The sequence below is a fragment of the Mustela nigripes genome, chromosome 16, assembly GCF_022355385.1.
Source record: "Mustela nigripes isolate SB6536 chromosome 16, MUSNIG.SB6536, whole genome shotgun sequence".
Lineage (NCBI taxonomy): Eukaryota > Metazoa > Chordata > Mammalia > Carnivora > Mustelidae > Mustela > Mustela nigripes.
The window spans coordinates 48686970-48708612 of NC_081572.1; the positions used below are offsets into that span (position 1 = coordinate 48686970).

Sequence of the window (21643 nt, forward strand, 5' to 3'; positions counted from 1 at the left end):
AGGCAAGAACACGGCAAACTCAGCACTCCAGCTTTACCTTGCAAGATCCTAAAGCTCCTTAGTGGGCCAGGCTGAGCCCCTCCTGGGACCCACTCTCCTGCACTGACAGCAATCTCTCTGAGTCTGTGGGCCTCATGGAAAAGCATCAGAACCGATGCTAAGCTCACACTGCCCTTCCCAGAGTAAAGTGAACAGGGGTCTGAATGACAGCCGAGATCAGCTAGGGAACAGAGGGGACTTGGAAATGTTGCCTGTGACGGGAAGAGCAGGTGAGTTCTCAGAGACAGACTGGCACCTTGCGGTTTGGGCCATGGACTCGTCATACAGAAGAAAGTCCTAGAACAACGAAGCTGTAACAAGCCCAGTGATGGGTGCTGACTTAACGAGAAAACACTTATTACTCCTGGGATGCCCTACCCAGAGAGACCTGCTCTTTAAAATGGAGAGGTAGTGGGGAAGGGGTGGGGGGTGTCTGCACAGGCCAAGAAAGCCAGACTCCACTACTGTCTGACACGCTGGCTTATCAAGCATGTCTATTCCTTCTGTAGGGACAAAGGCAGAAGAGTATCACAGCAGGGCAGCATGGGCCACCAAGCTCATGCCCTGGCCCTGGTGCCGGGCCAGCAGTGCCATCTCTGACCGGGCCTTGGTGTCTGCACACTTGCCCTGCACGGAGGGACTGCCATGACCAGTAGCCCAGTGGGTTGCCGCCCAGACTACTCCTTATAATAAAATCATCGACCTTTGGGTCTGAACCCTGGTCTCCCCTGGGTTTGGTTAATACAAGTTAGGAGGTCAGGCTTGTACACAAGTGTCCCCAGACCAGGACATCAGATTCTTGGAGAAATGTTCCCACAGGAGCCTGTGTCCCCCACCTCCATGCCCAGCCGGTGCCCCAACTCCACCCTGGGCTCACATGTATCTGGAAGCCATAGTTTCTCTGGACTGGATACTCGGTGACGTCGTAACATGTAGATAAGTCAATTTCCCCATCCAAGTCAGCCGCCTACAGAGAGAAAGGAAATGTGTACACCTGGACAAGCGGATTTCCACATTAGCTTTATGCTCATGGGCATATACGCTGATGAGTGAGGATTCCGCCTATCCCTGCTGCATGGAGGTATCCATGCCACGTCCCCATCCTGCCACACATGGCACATGCCAGTGGTTCTGCAACCTGATGCTTGGACTCTCTTTTATTCTTAAAAATTGAGGACCCCCAAAGAGTTTTCATTTATGTGGCTTTTATCTATTGAGGATATTCAGCATATTAGAAATAAGGTAGAAGAAGGTAAACATATTTGCTCACTTAAGAACACAAATGATCCATTTTATTTTTTCACAAAAAATATTCTAAAAAGTCAGGAAGGGATTTTTGCAAATCTTTCTTTAAATGCTTGGCTTCCAAGGACAGCTGGATTCTCACGTCTATGGCTACGCTCATCCTATACAATTACCATTTTGGATGAAGCACTGTTGACCCTTGAACAATATGGGTTTTAATTGCGTGGGTCCAGGTTACACATGGATTTTTTTTTTAATGTAGTACAGTACTATAAATGTATTTTCTCTTCCTTATGATTTTCTTAATGGCCTTTCTCTAGCTTACTTTATTCTAAGAATATAGTACACGATACACATAACATGCAAATGTTAAGGCCTGTGATCAACAGTAGGCTCTTAGTTCCGTTTGGGGGGAGTCAAAAGTTATATGCAGGTTTTCGACTGCAGAAGGGTACAGCACCCCCAATCTCTGTGTCTCTTCAAGGGTCAACCGTATATGCAGACAGTCCAACCTTACACGGATACAGACTGGAAAAGAGAGATGTAAAAAGAAAGACATTTCTTTCTTTTTTTCCAGTTTGGTTGAGGAATAATGGACATACATGACTGTTGGAGGTGAGCGGCACGATGGTCTGATTGACTTGCACTGTGAAAAGTTGTACTCTCTAAAAGGTTAACTGCAAAATGAAATCTGAAATCCCATCAAGGGACTTTCCATACTATTGTATTAAAATCCATGTTTTTTTGCTGCCCTATGAATGGACCTTTACTCGTGTGTGATTTTGCAACTTTTGCATATTGGTCATTTGGAAGACATCAAGTTATGGGTATCTTTCACAAGTGGATACATTTCATTACACGAGCTCAAAATAAGTTAGTATCGGCACCCATGTGGTCAGGACACTCTGTAAGGAAAGGGAAGCGGTCAAGTCTGTGATGGGGAAAACACATTTTCCAAAGTTCCAATTTCACTTGAAGGCTCAAACTGTATCACTGGCAACAAATCGTCAGCTATTTTCTTTGAAGGGATAGATTCACTTGGTTCACTTTTAAGAAAGTGCCGAATGCCTGAAGCAAGCGAGCAGTGTGTGTCTCAGCAGCTATCTCTGGTACAGCCGGTACTGCACGAGGAGATGCCACCGGCTTGGCTAGCTGCGTGGACAGGGTGTGCGTGCTTTCCCACGAGGCACCCCGGACTCCAGCATGCAGAAAAAGTGACTTATTCTGTCAATTTTGAATCATGGGATATGTAAGAGTTTTCAAGAACTGAGGCTTTAAATGGCATCTTAATTTTGTAACAATGGTTTTGGGTAGACCAGCCCCCCGAAAGAGTCTCCAGGGGTCCAGAGGCCACACTCAGAACTGCTGATCTACGCACACACTACAACCACACATGCTTCTGTGTTTCCTGACGTCAGGCAGCACTAGGGGCCAGCTGCTCATACCACCCTCAGCTCCCCTGTATCACCAACATCTTTCCACTGAAGTCCACGAAGAACTTCTTTTTCTAAGGTTCATGGTATACAAATACATATAACGAGCCCCCTAATGACAGATAATTAGATCCTCACCAATCTGCTACTCTGACAAAAGTGCAGGGATGCCTAATCTTGGGCACAGATCTTTTCCTATTTGTGGAAATGTATCTGAAGGATTCCTGGAGTGGAATGCAAGGGGAAAGGTAGGAACACAGACTTGCCAAATTGCTCAAAAGATAATTTTTTTTGTAGGTGAAGAAAAAAGAGCCCCTTCTAGTTGGTCTTCAAGCAAGGAATCAAGGCAGTCTACTGGGCCAATCAAATTCACTTGTCACATCCCATCTTTGTCCAAAAGATAAGAGACAAGATTTAGTTCTCTTTCTTTAAGAGACTCCATTCTCCATGAAATCTTTTGTAGAAAAAACAAAACTGCTCATCCTTGGTTTTAAAATAAGCCATCTTTCAACGTTTTTCAAAGAGCAGAGAAGAGAAGCCACTAAAACACACCACCCACGTGCTGAAAGCAGGGCCTCTACACAGCCAGTGTCTCAGGAAGAATCAGTCACGACAACATCAAAAGCTGGTCACACCATGCTCAGCCTTCCCCCCAAATCTAGACCGGGAAACCCATGATGGCAACTTAGACACCAGTCGACAGACAGAAGGGGCCTGGACCCTGGAGAAGCAGCGGCTGGGAGCCAGAGCTGCCGGGTGCCACCTGGACCGCTTTAGCTGTCTCCACAACTGGGAAGGAAACCAAGACACTCACCTCCTCAGCTGCCGAGTCCCTGTAGTATCTCAGACTTTGATCAGCGAGGACAAACCAGTGTTTCTTCCACTAAAAGGGAAGGGAAAAAGCAGACTCAACTAGAGCTGAGCAGCACACTTACTGCTCCACGGTGATCCACAGCCAGAGTCCTGGCGGAACCTCCCAGAGCGCAGGAAAAGCAGAGGGCAGGCGGCCCCTCCCGCGAGTGGCAGACACACATAGGACTCTGCCCCGGCCGCCGGCAGCCATGCACTCAGGACCCCAGGGCACTTGCTAAGCTGCGGCTCCCGTGACCAGGCAGCATGGAGAGCTGGGTGGGCCACAGGCTACGACTCTCTGTAACCCACAGCGGTGTGGCTGGTGAAAAGTGCTTCGCAGTCCATAATCTCAACTCCAGAGGCTGCAGACAGGGGGCTGGGCCCTCAGAGCTGAAAAGTGGCTGCGGAAACAGCATCTCCATCCTCAGGTGGCTGCCTGTGAGCCACAGCCACTGGTGGCTAACCAGAGGGGCGCGCCCACCTGCAGCCAGCAGGAGCAAACCCGCCAGCTAGCTTCCCAAGTCTTCGCTGTGAGTAGCAAGGAGGGAGACTTGAGTCTTCAGACAAGGCCAGGGGGATTGATATGGAGGAGAGAGAAAAAGAGGATGTTTCGGCACAGTCACTCAGGAAGCACGGAAGGGAGCTCGGGAGGGCAGGCTTTCGGGGCCTCTCTCGGTATGGGCTAGCAGGCTCCCCTTCATGCCTTTCTGGAGGCCTGGCCTTCCAGCCCCAAGCAGGGTTGAGGTGGGGCTGACAGGTCTGGCTGCAGAGGGCTCTTTCTGCTTGAGTCTGAAGGCCAGAATGTACAGCACCAGCTCCTCCCAGGACTGCAGCAGAGCTGGAGGCTTTGGTAGAGTCTAGAAGCCCTTGGCTGCTTTCCACTCGTCCTGCCTTGTAATCAACCCCAAGCCAACCACACAACCAGAGCCTTCCTGGGAAGCCTGGGCTCCTGGAGAACTTTGAGGAAAGAGTAGCAGGTAGGGAGCTAGAGTTGGAGGATGCTCTCCTGGCCTGAGGCTGAGGCCCTTGTGGGGTACAGGAGGGCAGCCTTCTCCAGAGACCCCTGTCCCCCACTGCAGAACTAAGGCTGGGGAGGCTGTGCACCTCCACTTCCCTGAGAAGGGGGTCTCGGCCATACCGCCGTCCTGGCCCACCAGACAAGAGGCCGCATTGGCTCTGGCGGATGGAACGGGTGTTCCCACACCTGGTGGGGACAAGGCTGGGGAGCCCTCGCACCTGCTCTGAAGCGCCTCAGGGGCCTGGCAGCCCTGTGTGCTCACCTGGCCGTCCTCGTACTGCTTGGTCAGCCAGCCTTTCTTGAAATTCAGCAGGTCGGGCTAGGAAAGGGAGAAGAAAAGAAGAGTTCAGAAGAAAGCACACTGATACCCCAGTTGTGTGGAAAGGGTGGCTGAGGCATGGATATTTCTGTCCAGATGGTGGGCAGCAGGGAGAGGGCTTTCTCCGCCTGCCCACAAACACTCTGCAGACCCGCGTGTCATCACAGGACGAGATGCTGGGCTTGGCGGGCTAACAAAGAGGGAAGGGGAAGAGCATGGCCCCAGCACCCTGGGAGCAGCTGGGCGGCCTGGACGCTCTGAGAGAAGCCCTGGTCACGTCCGCGGCAGCTGCCTGGCAGCACAGAATGGCCCAGAGGGAGGGTCTGTTAGTGTTTCCCACGAAGGGGAAAACCTGCAGTGAACCCTAAAAGAAGAAATCAGAAGTTCTCACAGAAACCACAGAAAGACTGAGAAAGGAAGCCTGAAGAACAGAGCCCACGTACAGTGCTGAGCAAGGATGTAGCAGCAGGCCTGCCGAGGCCTGGAGGCTGTGTATCCAACGGGATGGGCTTTAGGCTCCATTTCCTGGCAAGATGCAAGCCCCGGACAGCGGACAGGAAAGCAGGGGGCGATGTCCTGCTGGGCTTTCCTGTACCCATATCCCTGGGCCGGAGGAGGCGCCTGCGGACCACCTGCAGCACAGCAGGGCCTGGCCTGTGTTTCACGCCTGGACACCTGTGAAGCCAGCGCCTAAAGAGATGTGGAGCACCCTTCCTCTCACCCCGTGTGCTTGCTCTCCACTTCCCTACCGCCGTCTTGGCCAGAAACAGGCTGGGACGTCTTTCTGTACTTGAAGGACTCGGGGGTTATTATGAGAACAGGTGTACAGTGGCAGGACCACCACGAGCAACCCATGTTCTGGGAGTCTCTGTTCCAAATCTCTGAGCCACTCCCAGACTCAAGGAAAAAACAAACCTCCTCCAGGTAAGAAGCCCTCCTGCCCTCACTCAGGCTCATGTCGCTGTGTGGGTGGTGGTTCCACTCCCCAGGGGTAGAAGTGGCACTCACCATGGGCTTCTCAGAAGGCTGAGGAGTCCCAGGTCACCCTGTGAGCAGCTGTCCTCCACTCCCAGGGCCTCTGGCCAGCTGCTCTCAGCTCCTGGAGGGAGCGATGCTCAAAGGACCTAGGGCCAAGGCCTTTCTCCTCCTGTGGTGAAAACACCACAAACAAGGCAAGGGCTTCCGGCAAGAGGGGGCTCCTGCCTGCAAAATGTGGCTGAAACAAGCACCCAAAACAATAACAGAGGTTCCCTGCTGTTGCCCTGGTTCCCTGAAGTCAGGATCTTGCTGCCTTGACCAAGTGGCCTCCTCCACCAGGGACTTCAGAGCTCAGGATGCCCATGGAGTCCAGAAAGGGAAAAAAACACAGCATCTGCTTCCCATGCACAGACACAAAGGCCAGTGCAGAGGGGACAGCCAGCATAGACGCACGGACATAAGCAGACAGTGACCCCAAGTGACAGAAGCAGCAGGAGCAGAGTCTCCAGGCCTCGGTGCGCGGGCGCCTGGGCTCACCGTCAGGGAGGACTCCGTGGACCTCCTGTCCAGTGACTTGGCTCTTCGGTGTGGAGACAGGGGGGAGGCCGAGGTGTCCGGAAGAGGCGCTGTGGGGGCTTCGCTGGGGAGGTCCTGTGGCAGAGAGCAGCCGCCAGTCAGTACAAGCCAGTACACTCCAATGAGGCACAGGGGCACCAGCAGCCAGAGCTGCGAGAGGGTCAAGACTGTTCCCAGGCGAGGATGAGAGCACTGTGTCTGGGGTCCCATGGCAAGTCTGGGCCAGCATGGGGACCAGAGCCAGCATCCTGGGACTCCTCGTCCAGCGCCTCCCGCTTCACACGGCGGGTTCAAAGACGCACTAGCTGTTGAAGCAGCCTTTTCTTTCAGATGCACTTGCCACCATCGCTCTCCTGGTGGCACCTCCGTTCCTTGGCTGCTTGGGGTCACAGAACAAAGAGCCCCAGACTCTGTGGCAGCCGGCAGCAAAACACTTCATGAACCCAAAGAGAAGCTGGAGAGGAAGATGAAGACCGGACACAACAGAGCCACAAGAGGCGGGTGGGCTGCCTGGGAGGAGGAGGAGGGTTCCGAAGAGGGATCTGCCTGGGGACTAAGTAGAGAAGCAAGGGCTTTGGCCGCCATTCGAAAGAAAGAGGAAGGAAGGTGCTCAGCCTCATGGCTGGGCTGCCTCAGAGAAGAAGAGAGCAGCTCTAGCTAAGACCTGGGATCTGAGGCTTGTCAGACTAGCATTGAGTAGAAATGGATGAAGTTCTGACAGGAAGACGCAGAAGACAGGCCTTGCCCTCAAGAAAGTCACTCACTGGAGGAGAGGAGAGACATGAGCAAACAACTAGGCAACGAGAGTAGGAAGCCCAGCAGCAGTGCGTCCAGGTGCGTGTTTGGGGGGGCGCCGTGAGAAGGTGTAGGGCCACATGCTGACCATGCCCCACGGTCGCACACGGCACTGCCTGGGCCTCAGCATTGGCCCTGGACCCCAGGCGCTCACCCGTTTCCGGGGAAACGCCCTCTTCTCACTGCGACCCTGGCGTGTGTCACTTGATGGTGAGGGCCCGGCTGACGAGTTCGTCTCCATGTGCTCTGCCTTCTCAATGTCCAAGGCCTCAAACTTCTCAATGACCTGGGACCTCCTGCAAGAGAGGACATGAGGCTGCTGAGGGGGAGACCAGCACCCCCCGCCCAGCCTGAGGCGGGCTTGGTGTTGAGCTGCAGCGGAGCCCCTTCAGCCCACACTGCCATGCCTGGCCCATCCCAGCCTTCCCTGGGCCACCCCACACGGCGCGTAGGCTGTGCGCACAGCACGATGGCCCAGTCCACCTGATTCCCCTCCCAGAGCTCCCTGTCCCATCACCGTGGAGGGGAAAGCCATGCAGGGGCTGGCAGCAGCTCAGGGGCCAGGGCCTTCGCTTTCCCCAGCTATCCTTGACCTCTGCCCCCCATGCTGGAGGTCCCTGCACGATCTGTTGACACGCTTGGCAATCACACAGCTCATCGCCTGGCACCCTCTCCTGAGCCACAGATGTGATCGGAAGGCAACCACCACCTCGGAGGGTGACAGCCTCCGTGCTCCTGGCATTCATTCCTCAGCAGATCATGATGCAGCCCCTACCCCAGGGCACCCAAAATTTAGCAAGAAAAAGGCCCATGAATTAACATCGGTTCTGCCAACAGTAAAAAGAATCAAAACCAAATTAAAACAAAAACAAAGCAAGTTGATTTCGTGTGAAAAGGCCGGTGCGTCATCAGGCCATCTACGGCTGGAGACGGAGCGGAGATGGGAGCGAAGCAGGCGAAGGAAGGGCGAGTAACGTCACACAGCCACACAGCAGGAGAAGGTGGAGAGGGGCAAGACCTGAAAGAAAAGAAGGCTGGAAAATGAATACACGGAAAGGGACGGCTTTTTAAATCAAATAATGGTAAATCAAAATTATCCAAAGAATCAAAGAAACAAAAACCCGAGGTGATTGTTGAGAAGGGGAAGCCATCCTTGTCCCTGAGTCACAAGGAATGGCCATGATGGCCGAAGGCAGGGAGGCCAGGTGGGGCACGTGGCCTGAGGCTGAGTCCTCACCTCTGGGGACCGCCCATGAGGTGGGAGAGTGGGGGGGTTGTTGAGACATTGTTTTAAAAAGAGATAAGGCGCAAATGGGAGTCACTCGTGCTAAGTCCACTCAATAAACACACACTTGACATCTAAATTACAGAATTACACTTGCAACCTCTCCCAGGACTGGAATGTTAAACTCGTATCAATCTGAAGCCACCTGGTCAGCACTGGTGAGGTAATCTGCCTTACAGACCCCTGCTGTCCCCCAAAGAAAGGTGACCTTGCCTGAAATAATGCACTTTGCCAGGAACTTCCTTGTCCCACGCCCATTTGCCTATAAGTCTTTCACTTTGCATAGCTCCTCAGAGCTCCTTTCTCTCTGCTAGATGTGGGGAGGCTGAATCACTGAATAAAGCCAATAAGATCTTTAAAACTTCCTCAGTTGAATTTTCTTTTTACAGGGTTGGTGGCAGTGGTGGGACCTGAAGGAAACTTCAGACAGCTTCGAGGACAATGAGAAACAGCTAGCTGTGGTATGCGCGAACCCTTTGAGGTCTCTGTCTTTTTCACCATTTCTGAGGGCCATGGGAATTCCTTCTGGTTCTGAGCTCTGCTATCTTGGCGTTGAGCTCCTGATTTAACTGGCTTTCTATGGTCCCCCACTTGACTAGACCATGCTGGGAACTGTAGCTACTTCAGTCCGCAGTTCCCCATTTCATGGGAATCCCAGGCCACGGCTCCCATTCCCTGGGGTCTGCCGGTTCAGTACTTCCCTGAGTGCCCAGCTCCACAGTGAGAACTGCTGGTGGCGCAAAGCCTTTGGCTGCTTAGTCACATCGCAGTTCCTGCTGGTGGGTTAAGGTGCATACAAGGTAAAGGCTATTGCGAATGAGACTCTTAGAAGCCAAAAGCTACAAAACTGATGGGCACAGGCTGAGCATTATAAACCTATTAGAGCGTTTGCCAGCTAACCCTAAGACTCCTGTGTTAGGGTAAGCTGGTCATACAACGGGCAATATGGGGACACTGGGTTACCAGCCAACCTCAAAAAATTTCCATGCAACAAGGTACGCTGTAAAACACCACAGAATTCCTAACGCAACAGCATAGCCCTTTAGTTATTAATTTGGCTCTGGGAGACTCACAGGCTTAGCTAGAAGAAATAGGATCTTCAAATTCTAGAGTTGAGGGGTGTCTGGGTGGTTCTCAGTTGGTTAAGCGTCTGCCTTCGGGTCAGTTCATGATCTCAGAGTTCTGGGACTGAGCCCCATGTGGGGCTCCCTGCTCAGTGGGGAGTGTGCATCTCCCTCTGCCCCTCCCCACCTGGCTCATGTTGGTGTGCATGCTCTTTCTCTCTCTCAAATAAAACAAAAAATCTTAAAAAAAAAAAAAATTCCAGAGTTCAGCACACCAACTTTTAGCACATCTACTTATTTTATGGCTAAGAACTATAGTCCCAGAAGCTATAGATATCTACAAAAATGCAAAATCTTGCTAAAGATAACCTAGATTTACGATGGCCAATATGGGAATATTCCAATTAGACAAGATCATTTATTTAGGAAGCACACTGAAAAGCAAGGGTTCTAAATCAAGCAAACAGAATGGAGTAACTATTTTAATTGGTATGCAAAAGCTTTCAAAGGCTTCAAGATTCCAAAACATCTTCATTGCAGTTTTTTTGCAAAGGCTAATGAAAGATTAAAGACACAAAAGATACCTAAAACAATATGTAGGCCTCCCCCTTACACTCTCCTAGGAGTACAACATCAAAATACTTGCCCAGACATCAGCATATCATTTGTAAGCAAGTGGGCCATTACAAAAAATTTTGTCCTCAAAGGTTCTGATTAAATCCTTCAATATCAACTTGAACACCCCCCTATCTGCCTTTGAAGGAGATTCCCCCCTCCACCATATGGGCTCCTCCCAGAGCTGGTGGGATTCTGAGGGATTTTCTGATAAAGTACTATGTTATTCTGTTAAACAGCCAAGAAAAACTAAAATTAAAATTAACAAAAAATCTCGCCAAATTCTGGTAGATACCAAGACTACAGGGGATCCTGGGAAAACTAGTAGAAGCCAGAGAAAAGTGAGAATCCATACCAGAGTCATCTCTCCTGAATCGCCGTCTGCAATACCCCATTAGCCCAAAGACAAAAATAAAATGTCACACTGTCCTTTTCTTTCCAAACCCAAACATACTGGTTCTTGATCCTTTCTTTCTCAGGGACAGCTACTGCCTTCTTGCTTGTCTTATGTCTTAAGAATCTGGTTTGGTATTCTGCCTGAATAGGACATGCAGGTTACTGGTTCTTTCCTTTGGCTATCTTAGAGTAACTCTGGATCTTAGGAAGATAGTAAGTATCCTTTTATACCCCCGTGGGATCCCCTCTTACATTGAAGGGGGGCTATTCACTACTACCAGAAATATCTACTCTATGTCCTGGTTGAAAAGTGACACGATATTTAGAAGGAGTTTTTAAATAGCTCTGTGGTCTGAAGTTGGCCAAACTAGAAGCTGATAATCAGAGCCTGATAGGAAGTTTTCTTAGGCCTTCTTCCCTAAGCTAAACGATACCATGTACCCAGACAAAGCAGCATCTGAAGCCTCTGTGAAAGGATTTATTAAACATTCCACAGATGAACAGTTCCAAATCCAGAAAACAGGAATATTTTGATTTCCATCTCAGTTGGAAAGCTCCTCCCTGATATAAAGAAGCAAACTGAGGATAATGCAGTTGGATAGGTGAACCAACTTATGATATCATTTAAGTTGCAACTCAATTCTTTGAGGAATTAAAGCAACTGTCCACATCTTATAAATCTTCATAAAACAAGAAATTCGGCTCCAGAAGCAATCTGAAGTCCATTTCTTTCTTCTTCTTTTTTTTTTTAACCAACATCGAACCCACCCCTATATCTCTTTAAAGCCTTCTAAGTATTGTGAAAATTTTGGCCTCGGGAAGCAAAAGTCTTTCTTGGAGGCCTTTACTTTCTTTCCCTGTGCCTCTGTGATGTAAACAGTCTACCTGGTCTTCTCTGTACCTCTTATCTAGGTCTTCTCTGACCTGAGCCAAAGGCAGAGGCTTAACCCACTGAGCCACACCAGTGCCCCCCAAATGAAGTCTTCTTGACCTAGAAGTAACTTTGGGATTTTTTCAGAGGATCCCTGAAAATCCTAAAAATAAGAGAGATGTTCCCAAATTAGGCTTATTTGTTATGTTAAATCATCATGGGCAGCATTGTTAATTCAGTGATACTAAACCTTCTTAGGTTCTGATATGTCCTAATGCAATATTGTCAGTCATAATTCCAGCTGTTATCTTAAATGGTGAATATCACAAAATAACCAAGTCTCCTGTTATTTCCATTACAATGAACTCTCATCTAATCTTTAACTCTGGGCAATTTTAAGTCTTCTGTCACTTACAAAGAGTTATCGTTTTATTCTGATGCTTTCACAGAAGTGTTCCTGGAAAGGACTATGACAAGTAAAGATTTCTTCCTTTCCCTTTTTTTTAAGAGAATGGGGGAGGGGCAGAGGGAGAGAGACTCTTAGGCAGGATCATTAGCTGATCTGTAATCAGGAATCAGCCGCTTAACTGGCTGAGACCCCCAGGTACACCAACAAGTAAAGATTTCTCATAACTTCAAGGCTGTAAAACTGAATTGAGGAAGAATTTCTAGAACTAATGGAAACACTGGATTCAAGCAGAATTAGTATTGATTACATAGGGCTGAATGAACTGAGGATGATTATAATTTTACATGACCTTTTGTGTGAAACACTGCTACTTCCTCAGTGTTCTGCTTTCATAGATTTAGGGAAACATTTTCACTTAAGTGCTCTATTATCTACAGCAATTTGGTAGGGCATACTTTTGTAAACAAAGATGAAACATTTACTTTTTCTCCCTACTGATCCCTCCAGAATTTGTAAACTCTATGGTATTTTTTTCATGGTAATATACTTGGTTATTTGTGTAAGTTCAATAAAAATCTGTTCTCCTTGTAACAGGACACAGATGGAAACACTGGCTATATTACCAAGGCTTTGACTGGAATGTCCTATTTTAGAAATATGCATGGACTCAGATGTGGCCAAAGAGATTTAAAGTACTGCTTAGACAAATCGGGCTGGTACCTTGCTTACGGGTTTCCTGGAAGCCTTCCAGATGAGTTAAGAAGGTCAATTCCTGGCAGGCCTGTGAGTCTCAGAACATTTGGGGGAAACATTGAGAAGAGAGAAAGTCACCCAAACTAAAGATACTGTAGGTAAAATCTAATGGGGAGTCCTTGGCTTGGCTTCTCGGCTTCAGGCAAGAATTCAATCTGAGATTACTTATGCAAAGTTCCAGCAAAGCAGTCTTTAAAAGGGCTTATACAGTCAATCGCTATTCTTGCCGCACTTATAAAAATCAGGGTAAGTTTAAGGCAAACAAAGTAATTTTATTGTGATGATCTTTAAAAAAAAATAGGAATAACTGTAGAGACAAAAACTGTGTTTGCATCTTTGTAGACATTAGATTCTAAGCTGTAAATGTCTTTGAGGTTTTGCTCCATACCTGTTTATAAGTGACCTGGACTGGCTCCTGATTTCTAGTTTTTGCAAATATCTGGCTAGGACTCTCCAAACCAATGTTTCCTATTTTCAGCCATCCTTCTGATTTGGAATCACTAAGAACAAAGACAGTTCTCAAGGGCTATTCCAAGTCCTCCTCACTCCCTAGATGGCAACCAAACTGCAGGCACCTGAACCTTGGGTCCCCATCTCCAAAATAAAAGGGTCCCTTCAGACTCTAGGAGCTACAGAGCAGCTGGAGACCTCAACATCAAACTGACAAGGAAGTAGCTGACATCAAAGTGGACTTGCTTCCACCCAAGATGCTGGATCAAGACTTCATTCTTTAGGCATGAAATGAAATTCTTTCCTCTTCCTTTACGCTACTCTGGCACAGGTCTGGAAAGAAAGCTACCACCTGTATCTCTCAGGCCATTCATTACTAAGGGAGGGCAGGGGGCTGGATATCTTTCAGATTGCTGGATTTAATAATTAAAAGAGCTCTTTACCAGTCCATGATACTAGAGACCCCCTGGCCCTCCCTGTGACCAATTTCCCTTCTATTCCCAATGGACTCCCTGATCTTAGGAGTCACTTACACAATCCGACTTTTACAGCCAGAACATCTAGTGCCTTGTTTTCACCTTTCAACGATTGTAATTGTACTCGCCCAACTGGACACAAATTCCTAAGCAAATTGTAATACATTTGTATTCCCATGTTCTTGTGATTACCTAAATCAGATCTGCCCCCAATTATAAAAAGATCTCAGCAGCAACCCCCATCTCTGCAAGGTCAAAGTTGTTCTTTGTAATAGGGTATCCTCTGATGAGCCTGCAGCTAAACAAGGAACTATAGGTGCTGTGGTCAGTGCCACTTATGCTCCTAGATGAATACGTCTGGGAAATTTGAAACCCAGCTATGGGAAAATCACTGAAAAAGACACTTCATTTAAAAAAAAAAAAAAAAAAAAAGTGACTCCTTCAGGGGAGGGCTTTCTCTGAGTTACTTGATTTTGGTCGCTTTGGGTCTTGGGGACCATGGATCCAAAACACACTCCAGACACTGGGAATTATCCTGCTTAAAATAACCATAGTAGTCTCCCTCAATGCACTACAGTCTCTTAAACGCATGTCTGCAGCCGCTAACCACAAAGTGAATGATCTCCTTAAGACTGGACCATCAGAATGCAATGAAGAGGATAACTGCCTTTAAAAAATGTGAACATGAAATTGTGACTTGTGAGTACCATAGAGATTCAGCAAAAAACGTCATGACGTGTGACGACCATGGAGAAACAGCAAAAACTCCAAGAATTTGAGCAGTAGCTGGGAGTGGTGCTAAGGTTTTAAATTTTGATCATGCCACTCGGTTAAGCTGAGAATCTGAACAAAAGAGGGGGATTGTGGGGTACCTGGCTGGCTTAGTTAAAGTGCCACTCCCAACCCCAGGGTCATGAGTTTGAGCTGCACACTGGGTAGAGATTACATAAGGAAAGAGGTAAATAGGGGCACCTGGGTGGCTCAGTGGGTTAAGCCGCTGCCTTCGGCTCAGGTCATGATCTCTCGTCCCGGGATCGAGTCCCGCATCGGGCTCTCTGCTCGGCAGGGAGCCTGCTTCCTCCTCTCTCTCTCTCTGCCTGCCTCTCTGCCTACTTGTGATCTCTCTCTGTCAAATAAATAAATAAAATCTTTAAAAAAAAAAAAAAAGGAAAGAGGTAAATAAATAAAATTTAAGAAAGGGGAGGTTGGGGGCAATTGCTTAAAAAAAAAAACAAAAAAAGAATAAAAAATTTTTAAAAAAGATAACAGACCCAGAATAGAGTCAATTGTGCTATGCCTAAGTCACCAAATGGTGGTTAAACTTACTTAGTTTCAACTTCTCCCAGGAGTAGAATCTTAAACTAATCAAATTGGAATTACTAGTCAGCACCAGTGGGGTAATCTACCTGAGAGACCTCTGCTGGCTGTCAAAGGAAGGTGACCTTGTCCGAAACAATGCACTCTTTGCTACTGTTAACTTGTTCTGGCCTCTTCTGCCTATAAAAGTCCTTTATTTTGTACAGCTCTTTGGAGCTCCTTTCTGTTTGACAGATGGGATGCTGCCTGATTCATGAATTGTTGAATAAAGCCAAGAAGATCTTCAGAATTTACTCAGTTGAATTTTTTTTCTTTTCTTTTCTCTTTTCTTTTGTCCTTCCTTTTTTTCTTTTACACAATATTAACGTGTCACCAAACCAGAGGCCTGTCATCCCAGGGAAACCCAGGCAAGTGCACCAAGGTCACCTTACAGGAAGGGTTTTTACTTGCATTCTGGGCTAATGGCAGAGAGTCAAGGGGAAGCAAGGGCCTCTGAGCCCAAAAGATTGAAATCTAACCGAGGACTAATGTCTAACTCTATAAGGAAAAAGAGGAAAGGGGCTCAAATTCTGAGACCCTGCCAAGAGACCAACTTTTACTCAGAGAGGGCTACCATTAAAAATGGATCTCTGAGGATTTCTGCATCAAAGAAGGCTGAAGCCCAAGTGTAGAAGGCTCGGGGCTCCTGGGCCCTCTGCTCCTCTCTGAGCTCTGGTGCCCTAAGCTTCTGGGGAATCTCCCCCAGACACAAAGCTTGTTCCCAGGCCGGTGGGGGCCGCAGCTGAGGGAGCACAGCAGAGGGCGAGCCAGCGCAGGAAGCTTAGGCAGCAGTGCAGCGCCTGGGAACCACAGGAAGCTCTTGTCACCGCTCGGCCTGGTCAGGCAGAGGGTGTCGCGTGCCCCGCCATCCTAGATGGGTTTGGGGAAGGTTCCAGGCCCACACACAGAGCTAGGTACCATCACTTGCAGAATGAGAGCCCCTCCAACTGACCCGGAAAGTTGCAGGAAGGCCTCGAGGAACAGCGGCCCACCAAGGCCCATGCGGCTTACATGCTGCAGGCCTGCAGGGCTGCCAAGAGAGGAGACAGCCAAGGAAAGGAAAGTGGCGCTTAGTGCAGCCTCCGCACACAGCAGGGGTTTCTGGGCTGGTCAGCCATGGCTTATTTCAGCTTATCTGGCAAAGCGAGTGAGCGGCCTGTATACTGGCTCCGGAGGTACTGCAGGCATGGCTGCAGAGGTCTCCCTGGGCTGGCAGACGGCACAGAGAGGAGACACCTGCACCTCGGCTCCGCTTCCCCTCCCCAGGTTCCCAGCTGAGGGGACGTGAGGACCACACAAGAGCCAGTGCTGGTGTCAGTCACCAAGAACTCAACAAGGGCTACGGCCTCCCCAGGCTGGTTCAGCAATGACTCACCATCCAGGAAACATTCTAAAAGCTCTGGAGCAAACGCGAAGAGCAGAGAGGATCGGCCTGTAAAGGCTCCCTTCAGGGCCACGGCTTGTCAGGAAACCAGCGCCCACTGTCTCCCCAGCTGGGCTCCTGGGCAGCCGGGCTTAGCAGCCACTCTGGATAGCTGCGGCGGACGTCCTGCCAATATGCAGTTCTGCTCTATTCAACCAGGACCCAGGGATCCAATCAAGCACAGGGAGGGCTACTTGGGACCAGAGCACAGGCCTTGCAAAGTGACAGCAGCCAGTCAGATGTCATTAGGGTAAGAAAGTGACATTACAGAGTTAGGATGCAGAACTGCTGGGCTCCAGGGGTGCCAGTACCCAGTGAAAACCCATGTCATGGTTGCGAGGAGCATGCAGAAAGTAAAGTCCCGGAGATGCTGTCTACCCCAGGAGGCTAGACAAGAACAAGTTCAAAGCCAAGCAGGTATGCTGAATGTTAATTCTTTGGTCTGCTGCTACCCCAGGGCCTAGCTGCCCACTCAGGAGCCTCCAGGACCTGCGGTCTGCCGCTAGCCAGCGTGAAGTCTCCCCTGCCCTGGCCCACAGGCCTCCTCAGTGTTGGCAAGCTCCTCCACTGAAATATTTACTCAGGTGCTTGAAGGACAGCCTTGGCCCTCTCCTGGTCACATCAGGGAGAGGGCTCTCCCAGTTAAAGGCCCAGAGTGGAGTTATGTCCTGGCTCTGCTGTACCAGGCTGTTGCCTTGAGGAGTCTCCCCACTTCTGAGCTCCCATCTCTATGTCCACACACTGGGATATGACACAGGACCTCTCTGGTTACTAACCAAACAAGAAGACAGCCAAGTGCTTGGAGATCACCTCCCAGGCAATAGGTCAGCTTCCTTCTCCCTCTGCCTAGGAATTAGGCACATCTGCTTTCTTCTCTTTTTAAGACCAACAACTCTGGGCATCTCCTCCTTACTCTGGAGGTGGTCCCCGGGGCTTTGGGAGAGCAGGTGTGTATTAAGGACAGGCACCCTGCTTGCGGCCAGCCCCTCAAGGGGGGAAGCCCGTTGCCACCCTGCCCCGTCCCCATAGCATGCCCTAATTCTGAGCTTTACTTAGGCTCCAGCAGGGTGGAGGGGACACTTGGAATGCTTTTGGAATTTAGGTCTGAGTCTCCCCCCGCCCCCTACCAAAGTGAACTTCTTTGAAAACCTAATGAAGATTATGGCTTTTCTTTTCCCAGAAAAATGTACATATGGACTCTTGAATCATTTAGAGAGGTTCGTGGACCTTTGGCAGTTCATCCCTGGACCCGGGTGGGAACCCTGTTGTCAGGGCAAAGGCTCCATTTACTGACTCAGGGATGGAAGCTCCTATCAGAAGGGGGCACTCTAGCACTCTGGTCCAGGACAGGGCCTCAGACATGGAACCAAGCTCTCTCCCCAGCTCTCTGGGAAGCACAGGGCCAGTGGAACAAGAAGGGAGGACAGAGCACTCCTCTCTTCAGACCATGCCTCTGTCCCAGTCCCTGTCCTAGGTCCCCTCCCTAAAGCTTGTGCCTCTCCAGAAGCTGCGTTCTGCCAGCCTCCCTGTTTCACATTCCAGCCAAGCTTGAATGCAGTGATACTCTAGGGCACCTGGGAACATCAAAGGCTACCCAGCTTCCCTGTGCTGCCCACCCCCACCGCCTTTCATGTCCTTCACCCGTGCCTAAAACTGGAGGGGCAAGGGGCGCTTCTGCCACCATCTGCCTCTCCAGACTCTTCCTGCCTCCATGGTCATCTCAGAGGACAGACATGGGCCAGGAAGGAAAAGATCCAGCTACACAAGGCCCAGGTGGCTGAGAACACACCAGGGGGGCCCTTAAGGTCTCAGTGCCAAGAGGCACTCACACGAAGCAGCCAGCCTCTGGCCCAGGGGTCTGGGTGTCCAGAGATGCTATGTTTCTGGCTACCGGGGCCTGAGAGTTCCGTGACTAGAATCTAGTGTCAAAAGGGAAAGCTTTCCCACATGCTCTGAAGGGAAAGAGAGGACAAGTGCACTCCTTCAAGGAAGGCTTAGGGAACGTAGAAATGTGTATGTCAAAGTGTGTGTGTGTGTGTTTGTGTGAAGTGTAAAAAGCATGTTATAAGGACACAGGAGAGAATGAGTGAGCGTGTAGTGTAAAGGAGAATGTGAGTATACAGGAGGGGGAGTGTGTCCATGGCACGTGTGGTCCTATAGCCCACTCCTTACCTCCTCTCGTTGCCAAACAGACGGGCCACCTCTTCCCTGCCAGGGCTCCGGGCCCGAGTCCTACGCTCCAGCCGCCTTCTCTCCACCTGGAAGGCTTCTCGGTGGCTGATCCTGACGGCCTTAGGGACGTCGGCCAGGGCGGCATACTGCCTGCTGGCTTTAAAGGCAAAGGTGCGCCCCGGTCTCTCTGTTCCCCGCCCCCCAGCGCTGTCGGAGTCCATGTGGGTGGGGGGCCGGCTGGCCACGTCCAGGGAGCCAAGAGAGCTGCTGCAGACCATTCGGCTGGGGGTTCGAGAACCTGGGGAAGGAAGAGGATGACCAAGCTCCTGGGAGGGCGGTCCGGGGCCACTATACCTGTTGTTGGGGGTGCTGGGGCTGGGAGGGGAGAGCGGCGGGGGCAGCTGCTGCTCTTCGGCCTTCAAGTCCTGCTTGGTCTTCTCCAGGGAGAAGTAGCCGCTCTCTACCCGGACTTTGCGGCCACAATCCATGCGGTCGCTGCTCATGGCGCTCTCCTCTGGAAGAGAGAAGGGGGAGTCAGGAGATGTATTTAGCCTGTTGCCACCTTTGGTTTCTGGGGACTTTTTAAACAGCCCATGTAGATCCAAACAGGGGCCATCTCTCTACCTCCCATCTCTGCAACCACCCGTACAGGGCTCACCCAAGGGCAGAAGCATGGGACAGAAATGAAATATCCTTCCCACACATGCGCCTCATCCGTCTCACTCTAAGCTGGCAGCATCTGCTACACTGTCAGGGGATCCCCAAGCTTCTAGTCTGGGGGCCAGTTTGGGAGAGCAGGATCCCCTCCCAGGAGAGATGCCCACTAACAACCACTTCTTACCAAACAACAAGGAGGAAATCAAGGGCTAACTGGCCGTTCAGCCTGTTAGGGCATTTGGGGAGGGAAGAGGCAGAGGACTTCCGCAGGAACAAGAGGAGTGCATGGGACTACCCATGAAGGACTCAGGCTGCTTCACCTCCAGCTGCTACTAAATGCATTTTGGCCTGAATGAACTGGGTCAGTCCCAACTGTCCCCTTGTCTTTAATGAGCTGGACAAAATGCAAATAGGAAAAGCCAGCCTATGTCATGCAGATCCCTCTGGGGCCCAGAGCAGGGAGGCGGAGACTGCTGCCCTGCTTCTGCTCGGGTGATTCCAAAGTGCTAAGTGGAGAGAGCAGAGCAAAGCCTCCCAGGCACCTGGGGGCCTGGCACGATGGCACAATGAGGAGAAGGATGAGGCTGCGCTCAGGGCACACTGAGCTTCCAGGTTCCAGGCCAGGAACACAGGGCGGCCATGGGGGCAGGAACCAGAGGCCTCCCTCCACAAGCCTCATTCCAGAGGGTCTGATTCTCACAACACACACCCAAGGGCTGAGACAGCAGGTGCTACCTTCCTCCTTTACAGGTGGAACTTAAGAGCCAGAGGGGCAAGGCCAAGGCCGGAGCCCAGGAATCCCAGCCCCACCCAGGCCCAGGCCCTGCCAAGTGCTGATGGACACAGGTGAAGGAGCCTGAGGCCCGGGGCTCAGTTTCTCTGAGTTCTCAGTGCCAGCTGCATTGGGATGGTCGCCTGCTCCAGCACTGTGAGACTGGCCACCAGAACAGGCATGCACATAAGCCATTCTGGCTCCCACTTACCATCTTTGCTCTCCAGCCCAGGTTCCCTCAGGGTGCTGGCAGCAGGAGGCTGGCTCGGGCTGGAACTCTGAGCGGGACTGAGGCTGCTCCCATCAGGCTGGTCCTTGGCCCTCATTTCTTCCTGCCAGAGTGTAGACTTGGTGGTGGGGACCTTCTCGGCACTGGGAATACTGCTGCTACTGCTGCTGCTAGTGACAGCCACCTTGGCTGGCCCTGGTTCCTAAGGGAGAAAGCAGTGTATGTGTGTGCAGCCCCGGGGCACACAGCCTGGGCTGGTACACATGTCCTGGCTGCCTAGGCGCCTGGCTACGGGGGACGCCAAGGTCAACTACACTGTGTCAGTGGCCTGGAATCCCCAGAAGAGGAGACTCAGAGATATCTTGGTCAGGGCAAAAGCTCCACCTGGATGGCCCTGTGGCCTTTGTCTTCCACAGCCCTAGACCGTATACCCGAAGTGCTGGGTCCCACCAGCCTCAGGCCAAATTTGGCACATACATGGAGTGAATATACAGGGTTTCTGCTTGGAGCTCTGATGCCTGACACATGCGAGCTCTCCCTGCCAACAAAACCAAAGAGCCCAGAGCAGCTGACCAGGCATTAAAGGTGAGATAACAAGTGACTGGCTCAGAGTTCATCATTTCCAGACTCACAGGTAATTAAGACACGAGTCAGGAAAGATGGGACAGGGCAAAGAAAGAACACACCATTGAGATGGCCTGCTGGGTGAATGCAAAGCAGGTCTTCATATAGACCCCAGGCCGGAGCCAGCCCTTGGCCTTCCCTGCCTCCCACTTCTGGGTCCTAGAAAGCTAAAATGCGACACCTAGGACACGATGTGAAAGAAAGAGTCATCAGATATAACCCAAACATCCAATCTATACTCACGCCCTCCCACCTGCGCAGCCGCACAAACTAGATGGCAGCTTGTAGCCCAGATGGGAACAGTGTCCATCCCATCTCTCCCCAGATCAGAGCCGGTGCTGCTCTGTGGGAGAAGCATTCGAGTCCACTTCCAGAGCATGCGGAGAACCTTAACTCAACAGCCCAAACCTAGAGTCCAGACTAGGGCAGGGCTGGGATGCCAGCTGCAGAGGGCACTGCTGGCAAGAGGGCTTTGGAGCCTCTCAAAAATTGGGCGCCTGGGTGGCTCAGTTATTAAGCCTCTGCCTTTGGCTCAGGTCATGAACCCAGCGTCCTGGGATTGAGCCCCGCATCAGGCTCCCTGTTCGGCAGGGTGCTTGCTTCTTCCTCTCCAGCTCCCCTGTGCTTGTGTTCCCTTTCTTGCTATCTCTCTCAAGAAGAAGAAGAAGAAGGAGAAGAAGAAGGAGAAGAAGAAGGAGAAGGAGAAGAAGGAGAAGAAGGAGAAGGAGAAGGAGAAGGAGAAGGAGAAGAAGGAGAAGGAGAAGAAGAAGAAGGAGAAGGAGAAGAAGGAGAAGAAGGAGAAGAAGGAGAAGAAGGAGAAGAAGGAGAAGAAGGAG

General features: G+C 50.6%; 1 protein-coding gene across 5 annotated transcripts in view; it reads right to left on the reverse strand.

Moving 5' to 3' along the window:
- Positions 1-21643, reverse strand: part of MPRIP (myosin phosphatase Rho interacting protein) — a 144435-nt gene that overhangs the window by 34957 nt on the left and 87835 nt on the right. For 4 of the 5 annotated variants that reach the window (XM_059378788.1, XM_059378791.1, XM_059378789.1 and 1 more), the window contains exons 6-12: positions 20166-20385; positions 18880-19039; positions 7410-7551; positions 6422-6535; positions 4850-4906; positions 3532-3600; positions 917-1006 (exon numbers count right to left, since the gene is read on the reverse strand). In XM_059378788.1, the coding sequence (XP_059234771.1) occupies positions 917-1006; positions 3532-3600; positions 4850-4906; positions 6422-6535; positions 7410-7551; positions 18880-19039; positions 20166-20385 (852 nt within the window). Of the gene's footprint in view, positions 1-916; positions 1007-3531; positions 3601-4849; positions 4907-6421; positions 6536-7409; positions 7552-18525; positions 19040-20165; positions 20386-21643 lie in introns of all 5 variants that reach the window. The other variant, XM_059378787.1, reaches the window with a different exon arrangement.